At 47.9% G+C, this 9,804-nt stretch overlaps 1 protein-coding gene across 1 annotated transcript in view; it reads left to right on the plus strand.

Moving 5' to 3' along the window:
- POU2F3 (POU class 2 homeobox 3) overlaps window positions 1-9,140 on the plus strand; it is a 73,644-nt gene extending 64,504 nt beyond the window's left edge. Inside the window, exons 10-13 of the mRNA XM_032427954.1 lie at window positions 403-564; window positions 5,726-5,792; window positions 6,914-7,046; window positions 7,981-9,140. Coding sequence (XP_032283845.1) covers window positions 403-564; window positions 5,726-5,792; window positions 6,914-7,046; window positions 7,981-8,020 — 402 coding nt within the window. The 3' untranslated portion in view covers window positions 8,021-9,140. The remainder of the gene's footprint in view (window positions 1-402; window positions 565-5,725; window positions 5,793-6,913; window positions 7,047-7,980) is intronic.
- Window positions 9,141-9,804: the final 664 nt, after the last annotated feature.

Genomic DNA, 9,804 nt, shown 5'->3' on the forward strand with positions numbered 1-9,804 from the left:
GGGTGCCCCACCCAACTCAGCAGGAGACTCCTCTTTTCAGAACTTCTGAAGGAGGAAGTGAGAGAAGTGAACCACATCTATGGATCCTCTGTTCTGTGGCAGGCCCCATGCTGGGCAGTTTACACACATTTTCTCATTTTATCCTCACAAAAATCCTATATAGTAGACATTATTATTCTCACTTCATAGATGTAAGACTGAGGCTCAGAGAGGTTAAGGCAGTTTCCTAAGGATACACAGTAACTGATAAAGCAAGCCAGTATTCCATCCTAGGTCTGATTCTAAAGCTTTTGATCCATCTCTTGTTCTATCTTGTTTCCTTGGAACATCTGGCCCCCATTCCCTGATTCTTGACCCTATTCCCTTTTCTTGCTGACCATTCTATCCCTTTGGTCTCTGTAGAACCCCAAACCCAGCTCCGAGGAGATCTCCATGATTGCAGAGCAGCTGTCCATGGAGAAGGAGGTGGTAAGAGTCTGGTTCTGCAACCGACGTCAGAAGGAGAAGCGAATCAACTGCCCTGTGACCACACCCATGAAATCACCCATCTACAACTCCCGCCTGGTGAGTGACTGGGAACCAAGCTGCCACCAAGCACTGGGGGGAGGGACAGGAATGGTGCCTGGAGGGCAAAGAGTCTTCTCCATCCTGGGGAAGATGGCAGTCGGGAGTTGCGAGGGGCATGCCATAAATAAATAAATAAATAAATAAGCAAAAATATGCCGTATATAGAATCTACATAGTATAAATGAGAATAAAGAAGAGTAAGGGGATTGAAAGTAACTGTGGGGAGATGCTTTTTTAATAGAGAGGTCAAAGAGGACCTCCCTGGTCAGGTGACATTTGAGTGGAGCCCAAAGTGTTGAGAAGGAAAGAACTATCTAGAACAAAGAGTGTTCCAGGCAGAGGGACCCGTAAGTAAAAAGACCTGGCATGTTTGAGGGAGAGAAGGAAGCCAGTGTAGTTGGGGTAGGCTGAGGAAGGAGGAGAGAATAGGAGGGAAAGTCAGAGGAGTAACAGAGCAGACCACCCAAGCTCATGGAGGTCAATGAAAGGACCCTGGCTTTGAGTTTGTATGAAGTAAGCCACTGGAGAACTGTGGGCAGAGAAGTCTGAGCTGGTTGAGGTGGGCTGCTGCGTGGAGAATAATCTAGAAGCAGGACACGAGTGAGGAGAACTACAATACCCAGGCTGAGAATAGAGGTAGCTTAGGCTAAGAAGGTAGCCATGGTGGTGACAAGAAGTGGTTGGATTCTGAATACATTTCAACCATGGAGCCAACAAGATGTGCTGACAGCTCAGATACGGAGTATGAGAAATGAAGCCAAAGTGACTTCAAGGGTTTTGGCCTGAGCAACTCGTCGGAGGTGTTGCCATTTTTTTTTAAGGTGATGAAGAATGCCGGAGGTACAGGTATGAGGGAAAAGACTATGAATTTGGAGCTGGTCAGATTAAGCTAGACGTGCATCTAAGCATCCAAGAGGAAGTGTCAAGTAGACAGTTGTATCTATGATTCTGGAGGTCAGGGCTGGGAATAATTTGCAGTTTAGGCAGACTTGGAAGTTTGGGGAATAAGAAATATCTTCTCCATCCAGGGAGAGATAGTGCCTGGAAGGTAGAGGTGGGAAAGTTCTTCTTCATCTTTGGGGATGATATATATGGTTAGAAGGTTAAGGGAACTGAGGACAATGGCATTGTCCTCAAATCTTCCAGCACTCAAAGATGGGTAAAAATCAGCCTTGTCTGGGGTGGAACATAGCTGTCTCATAAAAATGACACCATTGTTCATTCTTTCACCAAACATTCCTTGACCATCTACTATATATTGATCTTTGTGCAGAGTGCTAGGGTTACACAAATAAATAACATCTCTCCCCTGTCCTGGAGGATCTCACCGCCTAGCAGAGGAGACAGACAAATAAACAAATGATAAACAACATGATAATTTCTCGAGGAGAACTTAGCAGTTGCAGCTAACAAAGCCTTACAAGGTGGTGGTTAGAGTAGGCTTCCCCAAGGAGATAATTAATACCTGAGCTGAGTCTAAAAGGACAAGGAGTGAAGAGGCAAATAAGTGTAGGGTGGAGTTCTCATGGGGGAAAGTATGAGAACAGTAGGATGGAGCAGGGAGAATGAATGTATGACACGTTCCCGGAACTAAAGGTGGTTCCCTGTGGAGGAATGTTGAAAGATGAGGCTGGACAGACCAGCAAGGGCCAGACTGAGGTGACGATGTGCAATGCTAAGGAATTTGAAGCCTTAGAGGAGTCACTGAAGGATTTTGAGCAGGCCATTTGCACCATCAGATTTGGCTTTTGGAATGATCACTCTGCTGTATAAAGGGTGGTTTTGAGAGACGCAAGACTGGTTGTAGGGAAACCAGCTACAATGTGTTTGCACTTATCCAGGAGAGAAGTAATGAGGGCCGAAGTAAACCTAGCGGGTAAGAATGAGGGGATGGGAGAGACTCAAGAGATAATTAGAAGGTAGAATTATTAGGTCTTGGGTAATGAATGGGAAATCGGGTGGGGGCAAGGAGAACGATGAAGGAAAGGGAATACTCTGACTCTTGGCCTTCAGGTTGGGTTGATGGGGCAGGTGGTATGCCATTGATGGAACAGAAAAACACGGGGGGGGGGAGCTGATTTGGGAGTGGGAAAAAGGGACGATTCCCGTTCTTTACATCCTTATAATGTACAGTGAAGCCTGTGGGACACCCAAGTGGGAATGTCCTTGGGCACCTGGAATTATGGGTCTGGAGGTCAGAAGAGAAGGCCAAGATAGAGACATGGATCGGGGAATCAGAAGCATAAGGTGGTGGCTGAAATCCTGGGGGAGGAGGAACTCAGTTACGGAGTTTGCACAAAGGAACCAAGAGAAAAGTCTAGACCTTAACCCTAGGGAACACCAGCATTTGAGGGACGGGTAAAGGAAGAGGATCAAGGGAGGACACTAAGAAGGAGGAGTCAGAAGAGGCAAGACATTGCAGTGAAGATGTGAGGAGCCCTGTAGGGGTGCTCTGGGAGCCCAGAAGAACACAGATCAAAGACACTCCAATCAGAATGGAGTTTGGGAGGGCTGACCCCCTAATTTGTTTGCAGAACAAATTAGAAGTTAGTGAGAACAACATACCAGGCAGAAAGAACCATCTGTGAGAAGGCACGGAATTATAAAACAACATCCTGCATTTGGGGAATCGCAAGCATTTCCATCTGGCTGAAGCAAAGGCTTGGGGACTAAGAGAAGTTGATGAGGGCTGGATCACAATGGGCCACAGATACTAAATTACCCCGCAAGCTCTAGGGAACCATTGAAAATTTGAAGTTGGAGGCAACATGATATTCATTCACGGTTCCTTTCTTAAATATTTATTGAGTACCCACCAAATGTTTGGCATTGGGACACGGGGGTGCACAGGACGCTTAGGATCCCTGCTTGCAGTCCAGTGGGGAAAGCAGACATTGAACAAATGCCCTCTGGGATAAAATCTCCAGAGGGGATGCAGGAGGATTTAGAGGACCTAACCTAGGGCAAGGTGTCAGGGGCTTCTCAGAGGAATGATGCTCAAACTGACGGCCAAAGCCTAAGTAGACAGTAATGGGGGTGGGGGTGCACAGGGAGGAGAGAGTGTAGGGAAGAATATTCTAGGCAGAGGAAAGAGTGTATACGAAGGCCCTGAGGCTGGGCAGGGTGGAAAGAGGAAGCGTAGCAGGCTGGAATGGGCTGGAACCAGGGGAGGGTGAATGAGGAGGCGGGAGTGCTGGGCGGGGATGAGGTTATGTCGGGCGTGTTAAGGAAATGGAGCCATGTCAGAAGAGCATTGAAATCTTTAAACACAGGGCTTTGGGAAATAGGTTCTCAATTTGGTTCAACCCCAACCCAGGACACCCACATGGAGAAAAGCAGTGGGAAGCATAGAGGAGCTGGGAAGGAGCCTGATTCCTTCTCATCATTCATGCAACACATATTTACTGAGCACCTGCAAAGTTCCAGACATGGTAGTAGACACTGTGGTAGAACTCCTCAGGCATCGTCCTGCCCTTGGGAAGCCGACAGCCTAGTTGGGGAGAAAGAGGTTAAATAAGTAATGACCATTCATGCTCGTGATGTTATGAAGGAAGCCGAGGGAGAAAATGTTCTGACTCTATCTTCTCCTCAGGTCTCACTGGGACAGTCTCCTTGGGACTAGGACATAGTTTCTTCTGCTCTGATATGAAATGATCTCCAGGATATACAGTTAAGCCAAAAAAAAAAAAAAAAAAAATGGCACCAACCACTGTGGGCAGAATGCTACCATTTATATAAACAATTAAAAAGGGGGAGTCATATATACCAAGATATATATATCTGCTTGCATATGCATAGCCTGCCTCCAGAAGGAAACAGAAGAAGTTGGTCACAGTGACTAAATACATTATTTATTTTAAAACAACAACAAATTTCTCAGGTGTGCCAGTAGGGAAGGGAGGAGGAGGAGGAGAGGGAGAGAGCTGGTTGATAACATCTCTTACCACACGGCCCCACACCTGTCCCCACCCTTCGTGGGCCCCCTGCCTACTGAGGAGGCTCCTTGTAAATGGGCAAGTAAGTGAAAACAGAAGAGCCGCAGCTGATTAATTGGGAAATGAGTACATGCTGCATCCTGTTGGGATGGGATGATCCAAACCAGGGAGGGGAGGAACATCTAATCCCAGCTCCCCGAGCAGAACTTCCTTCCAACGTCCTTCCCCTGTCCTTGCCCTGTCGGCGTGAGAAGAATGAAGCAGAGGCAAGGTATGCAGACTTCAGCTCAGAAGAAGAGGTGAACAGCGTCCAGAGACAGTCGGCGACTAACTTCAGGGAGGAAGGCAACTAACATTTAACAAGCCTGGCGCTCTTTGTCAAGCATTGAGGGGGAAGCTTTATGGAAGTTATCTCATTAAATATTAATTAAAAGGAAATATAGGGAAGGTATTAGCTCTGTTCCATGGATGAGAAAACCAGATCTCAGTGGGGTTAGGTCACTTGCCCAAAGTCACATGGAGCGTTATGGTGGAACCAGGTTCTCACCCCCAGATCTGTTGGGCCCCCAAGTCCATTCTTCCTATTACATCTTGTTCTAGGTTGTGCTAAGGGAGTAATCTGAAGGGGGAGAGTCCTGAAGGGCTTAAACTGAATCCTCTTAAGTTCCTTCCCGATCTCAGAGTTGATGATGCTGTGAGGTCTCCAGGGCCAAATGAAAAGCTTCAGCGTCCAAAGTTCAGCCCCTTCAGTTTTTTCTGGGGAGTTGGGGGTCCTCTCCTACATCAGGCTGGGAAGCTGCTGGGCTCTGCTGCCCTGAGCAAAGGGATCTTTTATAAAAAAAAAAAAAAAAAAAAAAAGAACTGGGGACTGGCGAATAGATAGCCAACAGACAGTGTCTGCCCCAGCAGGAGCCGAGAGGCACCGCTCATCACCCCACCTGGCCGTGAGGAAGAGCCTTGCCAGGGGCCACGGCAGGGAAGGCAGGGCCCGGTGTCGGCAGTGGGCAGCCCCTGCCGGAGTAGGCCAGAGCTGAGCCGATGCTGCCGTGGTCCAGAGGCCTTCTTGTGGAAGCGGGGGATGAAGTGTAGGTTTGGAACTAGGCAGTCATCAAGGAAGCTGAGCCCTGCTGTCTGCCCTCTGGGGGCCCAGCACCCTGGGAGAAGCACTCAAGATCGGAGAAAGAAGCAGACACAGACATTTACAAACTTCTGTTGCCTTTCAGGTCTCTCCCTCTGGGTCTCTGGGCCCCCTCTCTGTCCCTCCTGTCCACAGCACCATGCCTGGAACAGGTGAGCTTTGCCATGGGGTTTCTGAATAACTCCAGAAGTCCTTTCAACAGGGGGATGGTAGAGGTGAACGGTAACTGCTTAGGTCAGCATTCCTTAAATGTCTTTCGAAGGCTAGGAAGATCTGTGCTAGGAGAAGAAGGGTTCCACCATCGAGTAAGTTTGGGAAATGCTGGAGAAGCCAAGATGAAAGCAAGTGTTTGCTTTCTGTCTTAGTTGCCACACTTCTCAGCACCGGAGTGCATTTAACATCCCTAAAGGAGCTGTGTGGAAGGCAGGGCTTTCCAAACCAGTTTCCTACTGAACTCTATTTTTCAAAAAGTACTTAGAGACTTTCAAAGAACTAGGAGAGTGACCATCTGTCTGGAGATGCCCAGGACAGTCCCAGTGTCTGCCTCTTGTCCTGACATAATGTTCGACCGCACTGCCTCCCATTCCTCAGAGTATCTTGGCTTGCTTGGATGGTAAGGTATCTGTCACCTTACTCCCGGAACGCTGTTTGGGAAATCCAAAAATGAGCATCCAAATCTGCCATTTTACAGAGGACAAAAATGTGCTTCGGGGAAGTGAAGCAAGGCACCATGGGCCAGAGTTGCTTAGTGAATGGCCAGGGACCGAGACTTGGGGCTCCTCTCTCCTGGCTGTGCTCTTTCTAGAAGCCTGTGTATCTTTTTTGTGGAAATGGGCACACCAGAGAGGCTGTGCTCTCAGATTCTCTTTCCCTCTCCTGTTCACTGTTCCCTCTCTCTCTCCTGCTCCTCTCCTCCTTTCCAAGAGTTCCTGTTCTTTGGCCCCTCCCCTGTCTTGGTCTGGGGCTACATATGCCCAGCCCAGGGTGTGTCCTGGAGTAGGATGATTTTGGCATCTGTCCTTTTGCATTTGGCAAGTCTCAGACCTGCAGAACCAGCCATGCCGCTCTCCAGGGCCCGCGCTGAGAGGAGTATTTATGATGAGAGCCCCTCTGGGGCCGGGTGTTGATGCTAACGTGGCAGGAGGTGGGCAGGTGGGTGGGAGGCAGGGAGAAGTGGGAGTTCTCTGGGGAGACATGTCTGAGGGCCGTGTCAGGAGGTCCCAGGACCCAGCAGCATCATTTTCCCCTTGTCTTTGCCTCTCTTCATCCTCAGTAACGTCATCCTGTTCCCCCGGGAACAACAGCAGGTCTTCATCTCCCGGCTCAGGACTCCAGGCCAACAGCCCCACTGCATCTCAAAATAACTCCAAAATGGCAGTGAGCTCCTCCAGTTTTAACTCTTCGGGGTAAGGTGGAGGAGAGAGTACCGCGACATCCTAGCAGGGTCAAGGGACACGCGAGAAGTTGGGTCCATAGCTCTGGAAAGAAGGCTCGTCACAGGGCTGGAAAGGGGAGTGGGGTGGCAGGGGTGGGGAGACAGAGTGGACAGCTGGGCTGGACCATATCCCTGGGGAGTGGGCTTTAAAGAGAAGCTTCGGCCAGGGAGCAGTCCTGGCAAGGAGCTGATGTCAACAAAGCCAAAATTTCCATCCTCACTGGGAGGGTGGAAATTTCCAAACACTCCTGTTAGAAAGGGCCAGGTCCTTCAGTGGGCTTAGGAGTGTTCTTCTTCATGCCGGGAACCCTGTTCTTGAGGTGTTCCGATGTGAGCCGGACCGGCCAAGTGTGGCTGACAGAACGAGAGAGAAGGACTACCGCTCCCTCGCTCGAGCTCCCACCTGTGATGCAGTGAAGGCAGCGGCCTCCGGGGCCCACGAGTCTGCTCCTTTTGAAAGCTATTCTCACAGCAGGTGCCTTGAGAGATTCTTCCCTGAGTCAGAACAAAGCAGAGATTTGAAAGTTAGGCAGTCACCCTGTGGGAAGAGATGAATCCTCTTGTCCAAACCCAGGCCATTCAGCAAGGCAGCAGCTCTTACCAGCCCACGGTTGCACAGCCCAAAATATTGGGGCTCCTCAACCTCTCCCACCAAAAAAGGAGGAAAAAAACCCCATATAATGTACATTTTTAAAAAATGTTTTGAGATAGAATTCACCTACTGTAAAAATTACCATCTAAAGTGTATGACGCCTAGATTTTAGTGTATTCACAATTTTGCATAACCATCACCATAATCTAATTCCAGAAAGAAACCCCATACCTCTTAGGAGTTTGCTGCCCATTTGCCCCTTCCCTCATCCCGTTAGCAGCTTTAGGATTGACTTGCTTTTTCTTCCTTCCAGATCTTGGTACCGATGGAATCATCCCACCTACCTCCACTGAGGCCAAAAAGTTTCTCCGAATCCACCTGGCCCTGCATGTCCCCTTGGGAGGAAGGGAATCACGCCCTCTCTGTATGGACAGATTACTGTCAGAAGAGTGGAAGAGAATCCCCACTGTCAACCCAAACTCTTGCTTCTTCAAGAGTGAGGGCCTCCAGAGATCCAAACTGTGACTAAACCATGCACTGGCTCCTAGTGCTCTTGAATCACATCCCCCCCCCCCACCAGGTGTTCACCATTTTCACCTTCTTTCCCTGTGCTCCAATCCTTGTTCCAAATACTTCCCATGGCTTCCCTATGGCAGTAGTCTTTCTGAGAAAGGACACCTTGCCGTTATTTTCCAACTCATCTGTGGGCTTCTGGGGACAGCAGTTTGCCTGGTGTGCCAAACAACCAGAAGGAGAGATCATGGTTTTGACTCCAAACTTGGCCACAATCTCTGAACCGATCTCTAAAATCTGTGAAAAGATTGGAATCTGATGTCTCCACCAAAGCCTGGATGCTCTCTCTGTTGAGCAAACTTTTCTGACTGACTCTTCATTTCACCCCATGTTCTCTGTAGCCCCGCCCCCTTTTCTAGAACCAAATCCACTCATGATGGCCTTCTCCAGGATCCCTCCTCTTTACAGAAGCCTGAGCCACCCTCAGTCCCCTGGGCGCAATTCTCTGCCCACAGGTGCTCTTCTGTGTTCTACACCTGCCCCAGAGTTCAGGAGTGTTTATTCCTTCTCTCCTTCCTTGTCCTTATCTGGTCCTCTCTCCCTTCCCCTGGCTGCAGGAGGAAGAACAGAAAAGCAAACACGTAACAGTTATGTTGGCAAAATACCTGTGTATAGCCCCTTCCTGTTTTTGCAGCTACGTTCTCTCCTTAATGTGGAATTTTCCAGCAAAATGTTTAACTCAGGTGTGAATTTTGAAGATATCTCTGTAATATTTTATCTCCTTTTTAAAAAAAGAAAAAGAAAGGAAAAAAAATGCCAAAGTGTGAAATACTGTGCTACCTTCCACAAGAGAGTTCCCACATGGGCTGGGAATATTTGTTGACTTCTCGGGAACATTATCTCTAGTCTCCTTCTTTGTGGGCCAGTGTGTAGAGATGTAACGTGAAGCCATTCCAGAAATGGTAAACTTTAAAAAAAAAAAAAAAAAAGACTATATCCAAGAAAATGTTGAGATTCAAAGGAATCTCTCTGTTCCTAAATAAATTTGTATAGTTATGATAAAAATGATTCCACTATTGATAAGAAGAGGGTTAGGTTATTGTTCTGTGTCTTTTGTTGAGGGGAGGGGATATGAGTGCATATAGTGAAATGGGATGGGGGGGCACCTGGCTGGCTCAGTCAGTGGAGCATTCAACTCTTGATCTCAGGGATGCAAGTTCGAGCCCCACATTGGGCGCAGAGATTACTTAAAAGAAATGGGATGGGGAAAAATGTTTCAAATTGGTGCAGTAAGTCTGTTACTCTCCAGACTGATGCTAAAGAGGACAAACATTAATACAGGGCTTTGAAGAGTTCAGAGTTCTTATTCTTTTTGACAGAACTACTTTGAGGGCAGAGTAGCAGGAAACTGGTGGGAAGATTTTTAAGTGGGAGGATGGTAAATGTTTAAGGCCAAGTCATTCAGACTTTAGAGATGGAAGCAGAGGCTGAAAAGCTCATATTGCAGATATCCTGAAGGTCAGTTATTAAATATTCACAATGGGAAGCAATAGATATGTAAAGCAAAGCATAATCCAATAATCAAATATATTTGGCTTTTGAATGCACTGTGACTTTTGCTGAG

This window comes from Phoca vitulina, unplaced genomic scaffold, assembly GCF_004348235.1.
Source record: "Phoca vitulina isolate PV1807 unplaced genomic scaffold, GSC_HSeal_1.0 scaffold38, whole genome shotgun sequence".
NCBI lineage: Eukaryota > Metazoa > Chordata > Mammalia > Carnivora > Phocidae > Phoca > Phoca vitulina.